General features: G+C 45.2%; 1 protein-coding gene across 1 annotated transcript in view; it reads left to right on the forward strand.

The window, feature by feature from the left end:
- Positions 1-22,154, forward strand: part of PHF21B (PHD finger protein 21B) — a 108,630-nt gene that overhangs the window by 78,633 nt on the left and 7,843 nt on the right. Inside the window, exons 3-6 of the mRNA XM_066632549.1 lie at positions 5,062-5,154; positions 7,662-8,012; positions 13,331-13,453; positions 19,909-19,960. Coding sequence (XP_066488646.1) covers positions 5,062-5,154; positions 7,662-8,012; positions 13,331-13,453; positions 19,909-19,960 — 619 coding nt within the window. The remainder of the gene's footprint in view (positions 1-5,061; positions 5,155-7,661; positions 8,013-13,330; positions 13,454-19,908; positions 19,961-22,154) is intronic.

A 22,154-nucleotide genomic window follows, 5' to 3' on the forward strand; every position in this document is an offset into this window, starting at 1 on the left:
GCGCCAACAACGGATAGTCTCTGGACCCGACCCTCCCCATTTCTGGGCATTCTCAGCACCAGCCTTCAGCTCCGCATCCCTTGGCCCGAGGTCTGGGCTCTTGGAGGATATACCCCTGCTGGTCATGGTCAGGCTGCCTGGCCTTGGGAGGGCCCCTGCTGTCTCTGTGCTGGTTCCCCAGCCAGCTGGCCCCCACAGGGTATAGTGGGCTTCAATGCCCTGTCTCCACAATCCCGTCTCTCTAAGGGTTGCCCTCTGTGGCCATGAGGGTCCTGGGTCAGGGAAGTCTTCCCCCCAGCCTCCTCTTTCCAGGGCAGATCCCCATCCCCTGCCTCTGGAGGCCTCTCTCCTTTCCCTTAGGCAGGGATGCTGCTTTCCCTCTGGCTTTCCTTGGGCCTTACTCCCCTCAGGAGAGGAGTGACCTCTTTCTTCCCTCTCCAGGCTCCTTATGAGGCCTCTTCCTTCTTGGGCCGACCCAAGAAGCCTGCCTGGTGTTCCCAGCTGGTCCTTATTCCTCCTCCCGGGTAGGTGCTCTGTATGGGACCCCAGTCCTGCGAGTACTCAGGTTTTACTCTCAAGGAGGCCTCTACCCCGGAGGAGACCCCTGTTCCTGGGGAGCTCCCAGCCACCTGGGCTGGATCCAGGTGACAGTTCCGCAGACCCAGGGGAGTCAGTCATGTTCCAAGTATGATATTCCAGATTTCTTGGATAGTGAATTCCACTGCAGAGGAAAACACATGCAATGTAATGAAAGCACTCAGAAGGCTTGCAAAAGGAAGAGGATTTGGGTAGTTTTTCTGAGGCCACCAGTTCCCATTTCTCAAAACAAGACCAGAATTCATAGCTCCATTACTCTTCCAGTTTCCCAGGGCTCTTCTTCATTCATGCAAACTTTCAGCAGAGAAAATGGAGTATAGCTGTTGGCAGGCAGGCTCCAAACCAGCCTACTTTAGTACTGAGCACACTTACTGTTACAGGTGTGCCTTTGGGCACTCCACAGATCTACTTCATTTTTAGTTGCTGTTAAGCTCAGACACTTGTTGAAGCATCGTGAAGTGCCTGAGTTTGCACTTGGAGTTGTCAGGTCCTGCCCTGTCCCCTTTAGCCTTAGTTACCTTTAAACCTGCGACGTCTGCTGGACTTGTGCCACCAGTTAGCCTCCTCCAGGCTTTTATTCCCTACCTTGTGTGCTCCCAGCCTTGCCAGAACGGGAAAGTGACCTTCCTTTTTATATGTCAGGCCCACATAACATGAAGTTAAATGCAGCCCACTTGCTATTGATGGCAGTTCAGCAGAGGCTCATTAAACATCCTGCCTGCCTGGAAAGCATCAAGCATCTCATAGGCCAGTGGTTATCACACGTTTTGATCTCTGGAGCCCTTTACACTCCTATCAATGGGCGCATGTACAGAGTCTCCCAGAGAGATGCCAGCACATGTGTGGAGTGGCACAGCGCCGATCAGATGGTGGTCATTTATGGTGTGCTCTTAGAGCCTTTGAAGGGGTCTCAGGGAGCCCTGAGGGGCCTTGAGGGGCAGGAGGTCTGGTCTAGAGCCTCCGTTTGCCTGAAGACAACATCCAAAGGTCACCAGTTTGAGGCCACCGGCACCGTGAACGGCAAGACCTTGAAGCAGCTGACAAGCCTAGCCGAGTTATGCTGAGTTATTCCACCTGCTCTTTGGCCGCTGTCAGCCTGTGTGGGAGGAAAATGGAGGCCAGAATGTGATACCAGATCATTAAAGATCCATCTGAAATGTTGTGGTTCTTGAAAGACAGAACCTTCTTCAATTGTAAAAATCCCTACAGGGATTTAGAACAGCCTGCCTATGTAAACCGCCTTGAATTAAAGTCTGAGGAGAAATCTGACGACCAAGAAAGGCGGTATATAAATACCTGTATTATTATTATTATTATTATTATTGAAGGGCTCCTAGGAGCACACTGAGAAATTTGTAGTAGGCTGTACTACATAGGTCAAAAGTTGTGCATCCAGTTGTCATCTGATAGCAGAGGGGTTGCCTCATGTGCACTCAATGCATGTGCACTTTAAAACTTGCAGAATTACTCAAATTTAATGCCAAGTCTGGCAACTGTGAGTGGCTTGGCCCACAGATATGTCACTGTAAGGTACCCCAAAGAGGGGTAAAGATGAACAGAGATGAGCCTTTTCCCAAAAAGAAAAAGTTGATTTATAAAAAGAGAGTGTATAAGCCCCCAGTAGGTAACTTTGGATTACACCAAAATTTTAATGAGAAGGCAAAGTTCTAGAGAGGGAGAGGTGGAAATAAATGGATGGGGGAAACAAAACAGCTTATGGTTACCTGTTCTTGAAATGGAAGCGATGATTCCAAGGAGAAAGTCTTCTGACTTATCTTTGTCTTAAGGTTCTCTTTGCACGAGGCTCTGAGGCTTCTGATTGCCAAGGCCCCAATTTCAAAAGGGCAGACTATGGTTTCGGTTATCCCATATGCTTGCATATGGACAAATGCAAACATTCAAAGCCTGGTCTCCCTACATCCAACACTTGTGGACAAGTATTGAGGCTGGGGGCATAGCTAGCCAGCATGCTTCTCCTATTACATCATTCCTGTAATTACTGGTCTTTGAATGGATTGCAGCTGATGAAGATTCTTATCTTCAGGCTTTTTCTAGTTCTTAGTGAAATTCAGGAGATTGGGTCTATCTTTCTGAATAGTATAGGCAGCTCCGCAACCCTCATCCATTTCCTGTTCTGTGCTCTATCTTCATACCCTCGAGCAGGACCTTCCTCCCTACCATGTTACAATCTCCACTCCTGACTGGAAAAATGTTTAGGAATGCATCACTAGTAGTCCTTCTCTCAGGTTTGCTGCAAGGAAAACGTGGCCACCAGTGACTGTTCTCTCCATGATTCATCTGCTTGCCCATCTCCTTTTCCTTGTTCCTCCAACATGGGTCCTATGTTGGCATCAGGGGCCACACCATCCACACACCTGGGGTTAAGAGGTCTGCAGGACAGTGTATCCCCACTCATCATTGGCATCCTTCAGTCTCGGAAGACTCTGGTATCGCGCTCTGAAAAGTGGTTCTGGAGCAGCGTCTAGTGTGGCTGAAAAGACCAATTCGGGCTTGCACACAGCCCTGCAAACCTGGTGTTCTAGCACCTTATAATGATGTCCCAAACATAAAGTCTGTCCCATAACGCTTCCTGGATATGTCTGATGCTGTTTGGGTAGGTCTCTCCTACTGCCGAGAATCAGATTTGACCCTTCCTACAGCCCCATTTCTCCCCTCTATTACTAGGACCTGGAAGCACAGGGCTCAGGGCAGGTAGTGAAGCAGTCTCCTTTGCCTCCAAATATTACTGTGTGCACTCATGGTAGAACCAGTTCAACATGGTTAAATTGGAGTCACTGTGTGTGTGTGTGTGTGTGTGTGTGCGCGCGCGCGCGCGCGCATGACACATGTAGGAACACACGTGTGCGTGTATGAGTAAGTCGTGTTGGCAACAAGAGGGATTAGCCAGACAGCTTCTTTTCATTGTTGAGTTTATTTCTCTTGGCATCTGTGGAGTTCTGGCTGTGTTTTCTGATGAAGCTGTCATTAGTCCTGTCACCTGCACTGTCAGAAGACACTATCGATCTATTTCCTTGAAGGAGTTGAGAATATGACAGCTGCCTCTCAGTAGAATTTAGACAGATTGTGGCAAGCCTCAGTTATAAAATTTTCAGTGGTAAATGATACATGCTTAACACACTTGCCAGCTTCTTGGTAAAAACTCACTTAAAACTTGGCAGCTGAAATCGTTTAAAAAGGATGCTCATCAAGGGTAAAAAGTGACATATCAAAGGGGTAGAACATCTCTGATTTTTTCCTTTTGATTGATATCTGCCTGCCGTCTATAATATCTGACTGCTGTACATGGTAATTTAATCAAGGAGTTCATGCTAATTGAGCCACTGACCAGAACCAGCTGCTATACCCTTGGTAGGATGCAAAAACAGAAGTACTCAGTAAAGGCAAGGGACATCAGGTTATACAAGAAGGTTCCTTGATGAGCTCACCCCACAAAAGATCCCATAGGGCAGAAAAGATTTTAAAAAACTAGGTCCTAGGACCCCACTGGTCTTTTCTTTGTATCCCATTGATCTGCCTTGCTGTTGCTGTGATTGTGCATCTGACCCAGTGGTACTGTGTGAAGCACCCTTATTCTAGCTACTACCCAAGAACTACTGTGCCAAGCTTGCACCCAGGACTGTTTTTGCTTCTCAAACTCTTTCACCGATGCATCTCACTTTAAAGCAGGAGATCCCTTGGTCACGGCAAACTAACCTCACAATTCCTAAGCTTTGCACTCAAGCAAGCAGAAACAAATAGGTAACTCTGGTCCTTGGTGAAGCTCAAGCACCAGCCCCAAAGCCCACTTCTGTTTTCCTGTCTCATGCGCAGCCAGGTTGATAACATGATTAGATCCCAATTGTCCTAGGCTGACACGCTGGCCACTGCATCCCATGTGCTGTCCCTGGGAAGAGGCTGGGTAAGAGAAGTAAGGAGGAAAAACATATCTGGATGTAGGCCATGGAAGGGTCCCCACTGGGACCTTTTACTGGTGTAGATCGGAGGAGGAGCCTGCTGGGGGCTTGGCCGGCCTGCCTTGATATCTCTGCATTGCACAGGCTGGCCCTGGATGGGATTAGGTCATAAGTAATATTACATTGCTGTTCATCTTTGATTCTCCTTCCCTGCAGTTGTTTTATTATCCCCGCAATAAAATGCTTGTTGTACCTTCAGCCTCACCTCTCTCTTATGTGCCAAACCAATGAGCTGTTCCACTGACCACTGCGCTTGGTCCCTGAACACATCATAGAGTTCTCCCATGAGCTCAGGTTATGCAAGTTCTAAAAAGCGTGCCCAGTAATAGCTCTCCCTTGTTGGGAGATTTTCAGGGAGACGCTGGATGGCCTCTGCTGTAGTTGCCTCTACTGAGCAGGTAGTTGGATTAGAGGCCCTGTAAGGCCCCTTCCAATTTTAACATTCTGTGATAACACATTTCTTATCCTGGGAATTATTTTCTCCTGGCAGGCTTTGGGAACCATTACTGCAGTGCCCATTAAAGTTCCTCAGGTCAGCTCCTTGCAGAGGTTGGCAGGACAAAGACCAGCAGTGCTACCTCAGGTAAGAATACTGTTTCCATTTATTGTGTGCTTTTCGGCCCAATCCTAAGAGGGCCTTACTCTTCTGGAACTAGCATTTGGGCAGCATAAGGTCTTTTACGACTGTTGCAAACTGCAACACACCTTTCAGCACAGCCTGGCCACTGCCACAAGCAGTAAGCAGCCCATCAGCAATCCTGGTACCAGTAAATCAGTGTGGGGAGCTGAGTGTTTGTGGAACAGGGCAGGGAGAAGGATGGAATGAGGCCAGGAAGGGGGCTGTATCGGGGCAGTGGTGCCACTGATATCCTATCCCCTTTCTCACCCTCAGTCTGACTTCCTGGGTCCACTTAGATTTGCACCACTTAAATAGCTGGTGCATATTCAAGTAGACCCAGTGGGGCAGTGAGGGCTTACCCTGGGCAGGGGAACAAATGTTCGCTTACCCAGAGGAGACCTCCGGGACTCCCCCCCCCCCAAAAAAAAACTCACAGGAAGCAGCATGCGCTCTGGTGGCATGGCTGCATGTGGGGAGGTTAGGTAGGATTGGGCTGTCCATTAAACAGGTGTCCATCAAGCCCTGCTTAGTTTATGCTTTTGTTTACATTGTCATTTTACTATTCTGCAGTTGGAGAAGGAGTCAAGATCCATGGTTTTGCCTGGATTTGTTAATTCTCAGCTCTCAGGCTCCTCCTTAATGTTGTAGCAAATTAAAGGTATAAGTAAATGTTTTGACCCAGAAGCAATGTACCTTAAGGATGGTCAGCTTTTCAGTGCTGGGGCTAATGAAATTTTTGACTGTGTAGATGAAGGAATCTTATTTATTTTATTACTTTTATGTCCTACCTTTCTTTCCTCCTGGGAATATCTGAAGGGAATGTCCATGGGGTTTCCAGGCAGGCAACCAACTAGACCTGCTTAGCTTCAGTAAATGACTTCTAGATGTGCCCAGGGATGGACTATCTCAAAGGTGCAGTTTGTCATGCCATAATAGTTCTCTTGGGATTTGAAATGCTGTACCTGCCAACAGTTTCTCATCTATACAGTTGTTCAAGGTTCAGAAACTCTGTACTGAAAGGCCGATAATCCTTTCAATTACTTTGTGAACAGAGTGATCCACTATAAAGGAGAAAGTGCTGTCTTTCGACAGTTGGGTAAGAACATGGAATTTGGGGACGTGGAATTGTAAGAAATGGTCTCTTTGTTGGGAGAGGATCAGCCTTTGCTGGGGGAAATGTGTGATTGTGCAAGTTCATGGAACACCAAACATGGTTTGACACCATGTAATAACTGGGCCTAAAAGTTTGTAGAAAGAGGTTTTTCATGGTTACCATATAAGCGCACTCTGACTGGAAATAAAGTGGTCCTGCCATGCGCCTTCTGTGCTGTGTCTGTGCAGCTGATCAGTGTGTACATGTAGTGTCTGAGCTACAAGTGCTCTGCTATGTAAGGAACTTGTTTCTCAAACCCCTGTTCATTGCTACTAATTTATCTCATTAATGACCCCAGTTGTAACTTGTAAACTATACTTTTAGCATCATCTAACACATTTTGTGGTAATGTTGCTGAAGCATTACTTCTGAAGATTTTTTTTTAAACTTTTGTCTGTTAATTGTTTTGCTGCAAAATGTGGAGTGTAGGAAAACAGTTTCTTGTCTTAAGTTCCATAGGCCTTTGGAAGTAGAAAACTTCCTAAGCATTGCTATAACTTTTGTTGGGGCCCAGTTAGAAAAATAGTGGGGTTTCAAAAACAAAGTTATAAATATAAATTAACTTACAAACAGCTACAAACAGCCTTGTGTCTTGCGATACAAGGACATCTGCAAGAGGGATCTGAAGGCCTTAGGAATGGACCTCAACGAGTGGGAAACCCTGGCCTCTGAGCGGCCTGCTTGGAGGCAGGCTGTGCAGCATGGCCTTTCCCAGTTTGAAGAGAAACTTGGCCAACAGCCTGAGGCTAAGAGTCAAAGAAGGAAGGCCCATAGCCAGGGAGACAGACCAGGGACACACTACACTTGCCCTGTGGAAGGGATTGTCACTCCCGGATTGGCCTTTTCAGCCACACTAGACGCTGTGCCAGAACCACCTTTCAGAGCGCGATACCATAGTCTTTCGAGACTGAAGGTTGCCAATACAATACAAACAGCTCAATTCTATATGCACTTACTTGGGAGTAAGTACACAGTGAGACTTACTTCTGAGTAAACATGCCTAGGATTGCAGTATAAGTAAATTAGATTAGGATCAAATTCAATTTAAATTAAATTAAACTTTATTAGGATCAAGTATATTTATCTATCAATATAAGTAAAGTTGATTATGATTGTGGCAAACAAGGTCTGTGTAATACTTCTGAGTTAACACGAGGGGGCAGAAAAGACTCAGTATTTAGCCTAGTCCTCATATGGCATCGGAATACTCAGAGCCCAATCTCGCCCCCCCCCCACTGATGCAGCTGCTTCTTTGTGCTATTTTCTTTGCTGGTTTTTTAGATTTATGTCAAATAGCATCTCTTTCTCTTTTCTGCAGGTTAGGCCAAAGACTCTGATCCCAGACAGCCTCCCTCTTTCTCCATGCAGAGACCAACCTTCCAAGCAACTACCTGCAGTTCAAAAGGCGACTGTAGTTGGCATCAAAAACCCCACTCCTGCTCTCCCCACTGCCAATAATACAGTTAGCCATGTACAGATACCCAGCAGCCAGTCACAAAGTGTTGCTGAATCTACAGCCATCACATCATCCCTGAGCAGCGCTGGTGTGGCCTACGCCATCATCTCCACACACCCCAGCAATGCAGGCTCCATCAGCAACAGTGCTACTGTGTCTGTGGTCAATGAAAGCATTAAAGTCCAACCACTTCTCATAAGCACAGATAGTAAGGTAGGTAAGGTGGATTTTCATGCTGAACTGTAATTCTGATCTCAGGTTTCGGGCGCAATCCTAACCCCTTATGACATAGGGGCAATGCACCTCTGAGGTAAGGGAACAAACATTCCCTTACTTTGAGGAGACCTCCGTGAGTGACACCCAACTGCAGGATGCAGCACACGTCCCATTGGCACCTCTATGCCAGAGTTGGAAAGCACTAATGTAAGGGGTTAGAATTGCGCCCTTAGAAATTGTATGGGGAGCAAATGCAGTATTTATTTGTTTAAAAGATTTATTCACAGTCTTTCCTATGCTCAGGGAGGTGTACAAGAAAGAATAAAAATAATACAACACACAAAAACATATACAATGGGCCCTCCTTATCTGTGGGCTTGGCATCCCTGGATCTGAGTATGGATCAGGTCCCTGGATCAGATGGCCTCCTGGACGTGACTTCCGGCCACATTCAGGAGATATTCTGAGGCATGAAGAGGCCATGTGTGATCTCTGGAGAGCTGGGAGTGGTCCCCAGGTAAGTAATGGCAGCGCCGTGCTGACCTTCTCCCCATGGATTTCATTATCTGCAGAATTTGGCATTTGCGGGAGGTCTGGAACAGATCCCCTGCAGATATTGAGGGCCCACTGTAAATAAAACCATTAAAAACTATATAGGAGCTGGTTAAAAATATAAAAATAGCAACAAAAAAGAAACGGTATAAAAGTAGCAACAGAAGATAAAAAAGGATCTTTAGGAGGTTTCTCCTCCCTCCTCAAATGCCAAATGAAATAAACAAGTTTTTAAAATCAGCAGGAAACCAGTTTTTAAAATCAGCAGGATAGAGAAGGGAATGGCCTCAGATTTTCTGGTGGTTCCAGAGGCGTGGTGCCATAACAGAAAAGAACCTGTACCTTACTGCCATCCCCTTGGCTTAGATGGTGGCAGGAACCTAAGCATGGCCCTATCTGATGATTGTAGAGGATGTGCAGGATTATGGGGGAAAGGCAGTTCTTGAGATATCAAGGACATCTGCAAGAGGGATCTGAAGGCCTTAGGAGTGGACCTCAACAAGTGGGAAACCCTGGCCTCTGAGCGGCCCGCTTGGAGACAGGCTGTGCAGCATGGCCTTTCCCAGTTTGAAGAGACACTTGGCCAACAGTCTGAGGCTAAGAGGCAAAGAAGGAATGCCCATAGCCAGGGAGACAGACCAGGGACAGACTGCACTTGCTCCCAGTGTGGAAGGGATTGTCACTCCCGAATCGGCCTTTTCAGCCACACTAGACGCTGTTCCAGAACCACCTTTCAGAGTGCGATACCAGAGTCTTTCGAGACTGAAGATTGCCAACAAAAATGAGGTATCATGGTCCTATACCATATAGGCTATTATGTGCCCAGCAGCATATGAAAAACACTGACTAGAATTAAAGCTTGTCCTGTAGTGTTCGTGCTTACCTGGGAATTGCTTTAATTGAACTCAGTAGGACCTTTTTTTTAGTAGACGTACGCAGGCTTGCCCAGCGAGTCTACTCAAATACTGTTGATTGTTGAGGCTTGGGAAATGCTAGAATTTATGTACTCATGAGAGGAAAGAGTATTTTGTGGGAGTCTCCCATTGTGTTGTAAGATTTAAATATTGAAGTATTTAGAAATAGTTATATAAATATAACAAAGCAGATTCAATGGCATGGCCACATTCTGCACACCAACAGATATGCTGGTGCAGAAGGGCCTTCAGTTGGAGATCAGTGGTAAATGACTGAAGGGCTGACTGAAGCAGCGCTGGCTTAACATGCTAATCACCCGCCTACACCCAGTCCAAGCCCACAGCTGAGAGGAACAGTGAATCCAGTCCACAACAGAGGAGCCCGCCATCATATGGGACAAACATTAAAGAAGAAGAAATATAACAAAGTAGAAGCCTGTAGTTCAGGGGTGGCCAAACCATGGTTCTTGAGCCACTTGCTGTTCTTTAGCATACAATGTGCTGCTCTCTGAAATATGTTGGCTGAGCTCCTCTCTGCATCTCAAGTAATATAAAACAGTAATTAAGAAATTTTCAAATTTTATAATTATTTACCAGTTCCAAACTCAGAGTCCACTGAATTAAAACGTACATATAATGTTCATGGTGAGTAAAAATATATTTAAGAATTTAAATGCTTCTTAAATATTGTGGCTCTCAAACAACTGCAGTTTATATCATGTATGGCTCTTAAGTTAAGCAAGTTTGTCCACTCCTGCTATAGTAAAAAACGTTAGCTAGTTACTTCAGATCAGTGGTGTAGCTAATGATCGTGTAGCCAGGTGCCAAGCTCAAAATGCTGCCCCGGAAATGATGTCACGTCTAGGCTTTTTCAAAAGTGAAAAGGCATCTATCTGCTATCTGGGGTCAAAAAAGATTTGTAGGCCCCCCCCCCCCCGACAAAAACAAATTAATTAAGTAAATAAATAAAAAGTGTGCCCCTGATAGGTTCAAGATACTGTATTGGGGTGAAGAGGAATGGTTAGTCTTCTCTTGCTATATATAAGAGGGGCACGTCTTGAACAACAGTCTCCTAGGTCAGTTTTGAGTTAAGAAAATCCACTTTTTGTTCTATAAGACAATTGTGTTTTCATTTTCTGGTTAATTAGCCATAACTTTTGGTAGAATACTAATATTCCAATGGGGTTTGTTTCATTGCATTCTACATTAAATTACCTTTCCAATGATATATAACATGATGGTATTAATAATATATACCAAGATTTTCACAATTTTGGTCACTAGTGTCAAGCTCAGCTTATTGCCCCCCTAAAGCTTGATGCCCGGAGCAACTGCTACCCCCTGCACCCCCTTAGCTACGCCACTGCTTCAGATCAATTTGTAGAGCCCTTTCTGATCTCAAGGGCTGTGAAGCTTCTTCCAAATCTCCTCTCTGATGAACACCTTCTTGCCTTGTGTGCCCTTTTCTCAAGCTCTAGTCTTCACCTACCCTTTGTTCAGATTCCTCTTTCCCAGACACTCCCTACTTTGCAGGCTTCAACCCTCCTGTTTCCTTGGCTTCCTATCACTTAGTACTTTGGAATCTCTTCCCAGGTCTCACCTGCCTCTTTGTGAGATGTTAGCCTCAAGTGGCCTGGCAACTTTCCTTTTTCCCACATACGCTGAACTAATGTCAGATTCTTCACTGCCACAGGCACAGTGAAGGCACAGTAGAGTATTAGATCTCTTGCTGGTTAACAGCACCTTCTTACATAAATATCTATTTAGGCTATTAACCTTAAAACCTCCTAACCCTATACTTCTTTACTTGGTCACATGCATTTCTAACAGAGTTATTCATCATCATTAATAGGTTCTGAGGAGCCCCCCACATGACCAGGGCTGTATTTTACTAGTTTTAGCTGGTATGTCCAGCTGTGTCCCTTCATGGATGCAGGGACAAGGACTTTGTTACTGTGTTGTAGCTCTGTTAACTTCTTGATTTGACCACTGCAGGGTGACTTCTGAAGACAATTTAGAAATTACAGCTTGTTTTGAATGCATCAATCCAGTTGTTGCCCAAGGCTGTGTAAAGAAAGCTATAAGGGAAGGTGAAAGGCAGAATGGTTGCAGAGTCTAGCCATTAGTGACTGATATCCCACTCTTCTCCCCTTTCATACATGAACTGAGATTGGACTGGGGAACAGTAGTCTTCACTAAAACTACCTAAAGCTAGAAGGGCCAGAGAGAGAGTGTGCAAAGGTCTCTCTCTCAAGTTAACAAAGAGTCTCCAAATCCTTAAAACCAAATGGGTAGAACCAAAGGCCCAGGTCATCTCTTCATTCCAGACGGAGACCAGGGGCTTGATACAATCTCCAGCTCTCAGTACAGGAAAATATTTCAGAGGCATCAGGAAACACATTTGGTTGCATGAGCTCCTGGGGAGAGACCTCTGAACAGGCCTTGATCTCCTTCTGGAATGAAGAGATGACCTGGGCTTTTGATGCCAGTGGACGTAGGTGCTCTTAACGAACTCTCAGAGTGCAGTCAGTTCTATGGTATACTGAGGAGCTGGGGCAATGAAGTGGCTGGGTCACATTGCAGAAATCTTGCAATGAATATGACTAGGCACAGACTGGAACCCATATTAGGAACTACTCAGTGGCAGTGATGGTGGAAAAGAAGGCATTTTTCTTGACCACCATCACACCTGCGCAATGCCACTTCAATGGCAGCCTTTGGTCTATTACTTTTAGAGCAGGAAAATCAAATTGCACCCTTACTGGTTCTCTGTGACCAATTTGCATTACATTTTGCAGATAAAATATCTCAGATATTATTGATACCAGATTTCAGATAAAATCTCTTAGTTTAGATACCATGATAGAATGTGAACCCTGGTTGTGTTATTATGGATGCCTTTCAGTGAACTCAACCAGAGCATGTGGGCAAGCTCCTCAGAAGCATGCAGCCTCCTAGCCATCTTTGCCATTCCTGGCTTATTAAACCAGACAGGGGAGGATTAAGCAGATGTGATAAATACCTCCTTAAGGCAGAGAGTGATCTCCCTCCCCCTGACTGCTATTTAAAAAGGCAACAGTAAATCCAGCCAATTTTAACAACTATTAGCTAGTGTCCAAACTTCCCGTTTGGGGCAGGATGATACAGTGGTTTCACAACTCATCTGAAACACATCTGCATGAAACCATGCCTGTTAGTTTCAGTTAGCAGTTATTACAGCTTCCAGAGGTTTAGCCTACAGTGTCCTCAATATGTGATGACACCCACTTCTACCTCCAATTTCATCTGCAAGTCCAAGGACGCAGTTTGAAATCCTGAACTAGTGTTTGCAGGGAGTTCAGTACAGATGGTATAGTGTTCATACTGACTCACACCAGTCAGCAGCCTAGCAACAGCATTCTATACAACTTGGAGCTGTTGGACTGTTTTCAAGGTCACACCCATGTCAAATGTGTTACAGTAGACAAGCCTGGACACACCCAGTGCGTGGATAACTGAGGCTAGATCTGGCTTCTCTAGACAGAGCTGAACCAGTGAATCAGCTGAAACTAATAAAGGCACTTCTGGCCACTGCCAACAACTGGTTATCCAGGGTCAGTGCTAAATCCAGGAGCATCCCCAAGCTGTGAATCTATTCCGGGTAGGGGGGAGTACAGTTCCATCAACTGCAGGCTGCAAACATCAGTAGCATTTCCAACCAACAGCACCTCTGCTGTGTGATTATGTGGCATGTTTCAATAAAGTTACTGACAATGCTGCCCTTGATTTGAAGATTAAAACTTCTCAATGTTTTAAGAAAATCTTTTAGATTGTGATCACTGTGTCTGCATTTATCCATTTGTTTTGCAGGTCATCATAATTCAACCTCAAGTTCAGACCCAGACAGAACCTAAAGTGGAGATAAAGAAGCCTCCTGAAGAGTCAACTCAGGGACCCCCTGCTACGAAAAAGAAAAAAGAGGAAAATCCAGAGGTTAGCAAACTTGTTTCTTCATAAATGCAACACACACTCAATATACATGGAAATTCTCTTAACACTTTACTCCTGCCACAATCTCTACCCAGTTATGTACTCTTTCCTGTGCAATGGCAGCTTTCCTCCCAGAGATGGCAGGGGTTGGTTTGGATTAGGGGTCCCTGTGCCTGTTATTTATGGTTTTAAAAGGAAAAAATAGAAGCAACATCTTGGAAACACTATACGTATGCTTTTCTTAAAGCATAGTTTGACCCTAAGTCCAAGGATTCAGCTGCTGCATTAGTAATGTATTTCAGGTTGAGGGGAACTTTAGTTTACTTTGCCAAATACAATTTGTTGGTTAACTCATCCACAAAACAAGTCTGGTTGAAATTTAATTTTCCAATTTCTTAGAGAGAGGACTCACGAGCAGGTTACAAACTCTTTCCTTCCTTGGTCTTTCAAATTTCTCCCACCAACCTGAAGTGTTGTACTGTCACCAACGTCCTAATGAAGTAAAGAGGGTATCTGTTTGATACTGCTTCTCCAGCCTTTGATTTCATGTTCATATGAATATGTGCAGCACCAGGAAGAGGTAGAAGCCAAGCACACACATAACGGGTCAGTTCAGCAGGTCAGATTCCAACTTCTTTTGTTCATGTCAAAACACCCTGTCGCTGTGAGAAGGAAGCGCAAGCATGTTTTCATCCATTCTTTCCCACTGAGAATCTCCTCTAATATTTATAAGTCCTTATTTCAAGTCATTACCACTTCCCCATCTTCATCAGACAACAGGCCTACTGCTTCCTTGACCCTTCTCTTGTTTCAGATGTAGTCAAAATAATTGTGACACAACTTTTCTTCTTTTGGAAACCGTTTGCAACTGTGCCTTCATATTTCACTTTTTAAAATATCCCATCCCCCTTGGACTGTCTCCTCCCCCCCTTAGGAGGTCTAGCCATGGGACAGGGCTTAATTTTCCTTTGAACCCATTAAAACTCACTTTCCTAAAATCCAGGATACATATATAACTACCCTTAGTTTTCCTTTCCCTCAATATCAAGCATTTCATAATAACATTGTTTTCACCCCAAATCCCTGCCATTTTTGTGTCCTTAACCAATTCCTCCTAGTAGGCAAGTCCAGGATAGCTGACCCCCTTGGTACTCTATTTTAGGGAAGCATCATCCATGACTTCTCTTTGATTAGGTGGTCTGTAGTAGACTCCCACAACTGCATTGCTCTTATTTGTCTCTCCTTTCATTATTCAGACACTCCTGTCCACGTTTTCATTACAATCTTCCTTCTTGACAGAGCAGAACTGATCTGTTCCTTCCACACTTCTTGTACATTTTCTTGCTTCTCAACTTTTAAGAAAACTCTTGGTAGGAGTGCTAATTCTGTTGGAAAGATCATATGGGTTGTAAGGCAGTGGAGACTTGGGACATAAACTGTATACAGACATTATCCATGTGTATAAGGAATGTGAAGTCTATGAGGATGGGAGATAAGAACTGTGCACCAGCAAGCCCAATCTTCCCATGTTCAGCATTTGTCTTCCCTGACAAACTCTAAATGTGGAGAGGATTTCTCCTCATTATCATCACCCTGGAACATTCCAGAGTGGCAATCACAGGGAGTAGCTCTCTATGTTACAAACAAATACATATGTGCAGGGAGTGGTGCTTTGGTAACACAAGGATGGGGCTTGCCCACTCTCCTGTGCCCCCCCACCACACATTCCTTATGTGCATGGAAAACAACTGCATAGTGCTATTGAATTTACTTCTCCCACTTTCTTTGTGTTAAAGAAGTAAGGGCCCAATCCTAAGCCGTGTGCACCAGCTCACTGCTGGCACGCACTGCTGCAAACAAGCTGTAAAACACATTTGTGAGCCCTTAGCGCCAGCTGAATGCTGGAGCTTGCCCAGCGCCAGCTGGCACTGTGCTAGTGCCAGAGGAACACTAGTGCTCCACCACTCCAGTCACCCGAACTGTTGGGCGGTGGAGAGGTAGGTGGGGGGAAGTGGGGAGGAGGTGTTCCGGGGCAGGGGGAGGTGGGGAAGGGCAGGGAGGAGGTGTGCAGGGGGAGAGAGCAGGGCAGGAGGGAGGCGGGACCGGTGGCACTCAGTCCTGAATTCCATGTTGGACTGCACAGCCCAATGCAGAGGCTTTTGGTTTTGTGGCAGCCCAAGGGCTGCTGCAGAATCAAGTAGCCCCATTACGGGGCTACTTCCCTTACACAGGGAAAGGGGACGAAAGTCCCCTTCCTCTGAGCATCTGCTGGCAACTGCCCTGCTGTGCACAGGATGCCACAGCTGTTGTTTTGGCGCCCTGGCAGTCCCAGTGCAACGGGCAGCTCAGGATTGGGCTGCCGTCAGTATTGTATCCTTGCTATTGAGTACATAGGCTTTGGGCTAATTTATTCAGTTCTGTGAGGAAGCTGTCAGTTGATTCACATACCATTTATGCAATTAGTGTAATTAATACTAAGTCTGTAATTAGATTAAATGCATGTACCGACAAGTAGAACATATAATTTCAACATGAAATGATTTCACCAAAAAAAAAAAAAAATCTTTATTGAACTGTGCAAAGAGAGCTATACTACAGGTTTCTGTAGGCATTTATTGATATCTTTAGTACAGGACATAGTGTTGAAAAACTGATCAAGCAGGCTGGGCTTTTAAAAACAAAAAGTAACTTAGGAATATCTCTTGTTATTTGTATTTTGTAAACAGAAAAACAAGCCAAGTAGACGTTGTACGATGAGAGATAACATGTCACACATTCAGAATTGTTTTTTGAAAATTAAACAACGCCCACAAGGTATAGAGTTAGATCTTCAATTCTCAAGGTTTCATATATATTTATTTGCTTTCTAGGGGCAGCATTGGAGGTTGACCAAGCTGGGCACTAGCTGAAGGCCCAGGTGCTTCCAGGGGCCCAACCCTGAAGCCTCCAGATCTAGGCAGAGGTGGCACATGTTTCTCTGCCGAGCAGTATGCACCATCCTTGTCTTGCCCTCCTCATCCACAACTGGCCTTCCCCAGAAGTCTCTCTCACTGATGTGAAGGGCAAGAAAATGGCATCCACTTGTCTTCCTTTTTCCAGTCCGTCCTGGTTGGGGAAAGGAAGAGGAGAGCTGCTGGAGACACCCCTGCCTCAGTGCTGCTGAAGCGAGGCTCTCTCTGCACTGAGATCACTCCTCTGTTTCCCTGATTGTTTCACAGGTGGGTGTGTGCATGCAAGCTGGGGCAGTGCCTGAATGAGCCTTGGCTTGCCATGCACCTCTTGCACAGTGAAAACATATAGTCCAAGCCAGATCAAGCTTGTAGAACTGAGTCGTCCCCTCTAGGACGTCCCTGTCCCCTCTAGGTATCCAGATGCCGGTTTCCTTTCCCTCACTCTAGTTTGTATTCTCCTGGACCCAGTGATCCCATCCCACTCTCTTACCTCTTCCTGCTTCATTGTTCAGTACCTCCGCTATTCCTCTGCCACACTCCCATCCTCTGCTGCCTTTTCTGCCTCTCCCTCCATCTTTCTCTCTCTTTCTCTGCCTTTTGAAAGGAAGAGAGGAGTGAGCGGGTTGGCTAGGATTGTAGTGGAAGTGGCCACTGCTACCACTGCCAGCTGGCCAAGTGCAGCAGAGGCAGGAGATGCACCCAGTGGGAGGGCATCGTCCTATTAACATCTGCTAACTTTAGGCAGCAGCGGTGGGGACACTGGCAGACTGACTTTGCCTGGTTCCATCAAAGCACAAATTAGTCCTGAAGATGATCCCCACAGAGTATGAATTTCTTTTGGAATGTTTTTTTTTATGTGAAGTGTGAGCTTTACTTTCAAAAAACACTGAATGAAGTTTTGCTTTTTGAGATGGCTTGTCTTAGTCTTAATGAAACTGCTTGCCGAACTGTTTTTCAGAACTGAGTTTTTAAATACTAAATAGCAGAGAGGAAGACCATATTTAAGCTCAGTCTCGTTTAATTTGCTTAAGTGCTCATCATCTAAGCTAAGATGCTCATCATCATATAAAAGTTACAGTCCTGCACGCTGATTGAGAGTAAGACTAATTTACACACTTGGCAAACTGAGGGGGGGACAGGTGGCAGAGTTTGGAGGCGATAGTTTGGGCTCTAGCGCTTAGACTGCATCTTGCAGTGACATTTTAAAATACTCCCTTACACAAAAAGCTCCCTACAAGGAGGGGGGGGGGAATGTTGTACCACAGCAGGGAGCAGGTTGAGCTAGAGCCCGGGTGGCCAGACTTGCTTAACGTAAGAGCCACATGTTTGTGGCTCAGATATTTGAGAGCCGCATGTCATGAATATGTACAGTTTAGGCCTAGGTTAGCATGTGAAGCCTGAACCAAACTGAGTCAGTAACGGAGAAGTGGCTCGCAGTTCCCAGCTGCAAGAATGTGAGTAAACAAACACAAAGATTGTTGTCGCTCCTTTGCTGGCCAGAAAGGACAGACAACAAGAATTACAACCCATTGGAATGTTTAGCACCTTAGTAGACGGAGAGGCGCCTGATCAAGCGTGATGGAGTGCAGCTGTGGATCTCGGGTTGGGAGGGGTAAAGAACTATGAGGGGCTAGCAACCAGGCCAGCTTGAAGAAGGTTCTGATTGGACAGTCTAAATAAGTATGAAGTCACCTCAGCACTTATTAGCATGAGAAGTATAATAAGGAGGCCCAAGGGGTGTGTCCAGCCCCTTCTGGGACAGAGGTTTTGGGTGCAACATCCTGCACGCTTGGAGCTCCATTGTCCACCATGGGCACCTGGCCTCATAGGTAGCCCTGGAGCCAAAAGATCTACAAGAGTAACTGACCCAGGTGAGAGATAGGGATTAATAGAGATAGCCAGCTAGCTTTATTATTTTACTGCTGACATGTTTCCTAGATGTTTATGCCTCTAGCATTTGCTGCCTTACTGTAACCTTGTGTAACTTTATGCACTTAATAAACTAAAATATCCTTTACTAAGTTGTTTCATTGTCTGTTGGGGACAAAGGTTCAGAATCCTGCCTAGCCGTTCAGCAAGCTACCAAGTGCTCATTGAAATCCAGTAACTTGAGGACTGAAGCTTTAATTGGAGAAAGCGCTCAGGGCCTGCAAGGGATAGAATTAAGCCTAGAGGGTCTCAGTGTCCCTGGACTGAGGCACTAGCACATACAGGGTGGTGGCAGTACTATTGGACGGGGGGGGGGGGGCCTTGAGGGCTTTCTTTTGTTTACTCGCATTCTTGCAGCTAGGAACTGCGAGCCACTTCTCCGTTACTGACTTAGTTTGGTTCAGGCTTCACATGCTAACCTAGGCCTAAACTGTACATATTCATGACATCACAAGACAGATATTTGAGAGACGCAATATTTAAGAAGCATTTAAATTCTTAAATATATATACTTACCATGATCATTAAACTTACTTTAATCCAGCAAACTCTCAGTTTATGCCTGGTATATAATTATAAAGCTTGAAAATTTTTTATTTACCTTTTGTATTAATTGTGGTGCAAGAAGGAGCTCAGCCAACATATTTCCGAGAGCCACACGTTATATGTCAAAGAGCCACATGTGGCTCACGAGCATCGGTTTGGCCACCCCTGAGTTAGAGCCTTTATTCTTCCTATGCTAGTGATCATAGGTTTTTCTTTTAAACTTTCAGGGAGTATTAGATCAGTCAACAATTGGCATCCTCCTTTGCAGACTGAAGTGATACATTCCATTCTATCACCTCATTATGCTGCATTCACAGACCAGGCTTTTGTCCTGTTTTACTCAGCAGGAAGTGGTTCCAAATAAATATACATAAGATTCAGTGGTGTAGCTGGGGGGGGAGCACTGAGTTTTGCAGGGAGCCTCACTGCAGCCTGCAAAGCACTAAGTTTTTTAGTGAGCCTCCCTGTGGTGTGCAAGCGAGCTCTCCTTCTCCCCTTTGAAGCCATTCTGGTTGTGGGGAGCAAAACTGAGGCAAGCTCCTCAGAGGGGGAGGGGCCACTTGCAGACTGCAGGGAGGCTCCCTGAAAAACCCCCTCTAGGTACACCACTGATAGGACTAATAATGTATTTTATGTGCTGCTAACTTGTTAATGAAGAAATAGGAATGAGATTTGTAGCAAACCCAAATTCAGAAAGGTGCACAGTGACTTTTGCAAAAGAAAAACAAACCCAATCGATCTATAGCACATATAATTGTGTTTTGACCAACACAAGAGGAATTCATGCGGACACAGTTGCTTGTGGTCATAGAGGGGTGCTATAAAGCCAGTTATTAAATTTCTGTCCAGCCTACAGGTGTACACATTTGATCCCTGTTGCGTATATGCAACACCGGGCAGAAATGGCTTATGCAGTTCATGCTGTTAGCATCTTAGATGAAGGAACTTGCAAAGGACTCTGACACAGCTAAAATGAGTACAATGAAAAAAATATAATGTAATACTTACATTTTACAAAATTTTCTTCTCTAGAAAATTTCCTTTATGGTAGCATTAGGCCTGGTTACAACTGAATACTTGGAAGGTAAGAATGCTTTTGTTACTATAAAAATATGTTCTATTTTTGAAAAAAAAAAAGTGTTGTACATATTACTGGAAAAGTAGAATGGAAACCCGAGTCCTCATGGTTAAAATCCTTGGCAGACTGGTCCTCATCAGGTGAAACAAAGGCATGTTTTATGACCACTGAAGATCTTGTTCTAATTTTGATTAATATAATTTACACTGAGAGATTTTTGGCTTCTGCAGTCAGACATGTGCCAGCATATGCGTGTCTTGTGTCTGGTAATCGGAATGTCCAAAATTCATTGCAGAACCCGTAAGACTCAAACATTTTCTTTTAAAACTTCACTTGAATTTTCTAGAATGCAGAGAACATGGAAGAACATAGCACTTCAAAACAGCCATATCAACACCTGCAGGGTGGGCTTTTCCCCCCTTCAGCTTTGTTTTTTTCCTCAGAAAAGTTCTGATCTTTATATCTGCATCTTGGAAAAAAATTGAATGCCTTTATGACCAAAAACCTGAGAGCAGTTTAAAGAAAGCTAAAGTCATGAGCACTCCTACCCTTTCAAGACAATGGCTTGTAACAAAAGGACAGCAATTTTATAATGGAAAAACACACATGGGACTTAGGCTGCAATCCTACCCACATTTACCTGGGAGTAAGCCCCACTGACTATAATAGGACTTGCTTCTGAGTATATATGCTTAGGATTGGGCTCTTAGGTTGCAATCCTATGCAGACTTTCCCCATTGAACCCAGTGGGACTCAGTATCAGGTGGAGAATGAAATGTCCAAGCCTGCAAAACCCGTTGCTTAGCAACAACTAAACCAGCATGTTGAATCCAAACAGCATGCATCCTACTTAGGGTCAGGAAAGTAGCCACCCAGGAACAAAGACTCCATTCACAGATTAGAATTTGTCCTGTTTCACTCAAAGAAGCACAAAAAGCCACCCTTTGCTGCCCACCAATTCTCTCCAGCAAATGCCTCTCCTCCCTGCGGTTCCTACAGGTTCCCTCTCTGCCCCTGCATTCGTAGTATCTTGGCAAATGTGTGTTTGGTAACATATATTTGCTAAAGCAGTGGTGTCGAGGGGGTGCAAAGCACCAGGTTTTGCACGTGCCTCTCTGCAGCGTGCAAGGGTCCCCTCCCCCTCCCCTTCAGAGCCATTCTGGGTGGTGGGAGCAAATGGCGGCTGCAGTGAGATGCCCTGCAGAACTTAGTGCTTTGCACCTCCTCTAGCTACACCACAGCACTAAAGTAATTTCTAGTTCAGCCCACTGGCACGTTTACATCTACAGATTTTCTCTACCCTAAAATAAATTCCAGTGTTTACTGTAAATAAGAAATTCTTCACAAATAGCAGCAGTTTCCTATCTGAAGGAATATCTTAAAGATCTCATGCTTTTGTTTCAATGCTCAAGTATTATTCTTCCTGCCAAGCAGAACTGTTGGTTATTATACAGTCCAATACATTTGTAGGTCGGTTTGAGAATCCCTTATCCAAAATGCTTGGGACCAGAAGGGTTTTGGATTCCGGATTTTTTTCAGATTGGAATAACAAGAGCAGCCTGCTTTGCTATGCAAGGCCAATCCCAGCTGCCTTATGAAATTTGCTTGCAAGAATTGCTCAAAAAGGAGTGGAGCAGAAAGGCCAGGTGCTTGGCCTGGCTCCAGTCCCTGCTCTGAAGGTGCTGCACTGCAGCAGGGGACTCGTCTGCTGTCTCATTTGGACTGCTGCCGTGCTACCCTGGGCTTGTGGGCTGCACTACAAGTCATGCCTCTGCAGCCACCTCCTTGAACATTACATCCCTCTTCAAGCCTCTTTGCAGGGAGGCTGAGGCGGACAAGTGGCAGGAATGGTGACGGCACCTTTCCTACCCCCCAGTTTGGTATGGCCAGACCCAGTGCTGATCGCTGAGCAGTTGGGAATTCCCCTCCTCCGCCCCTGTCCTTGGAGCTGGGTAGAGACTGCTGCCCAGCAAGATGCTCCCAAAAGAGAGCTGGGTCAGTCACAGGACTTTTCTTTGCATTCCTGTGCAATGGTGGCGCCAGGTGTCTCTCGCAAGCTCTTAGACTGCTCCAGGCTATGCAAGCACCTCCATGACTGTACCAAGCTTTGGATTTTAGAACATTTTGGATTTTCAGATTAGGGATGTTCAATCTGTACTTCACTTTATTTTACAGATGGCACATATTTGGTGCAAAATGG

This window comes from Tiliqua scincoides, chromosome 6 (assembly GCF_035046505.1).
Source record: "Tiliqua scincoides isolate rTilSci1 chromosome 6, rTilSci1.hap2, whole genome shotgun sequence".
NCBI lineage: Eukaryota > Metazoa > Chordata > Lepidosauria > Squamata > Scincidae > Tiliqua > Tiliqua scincoides.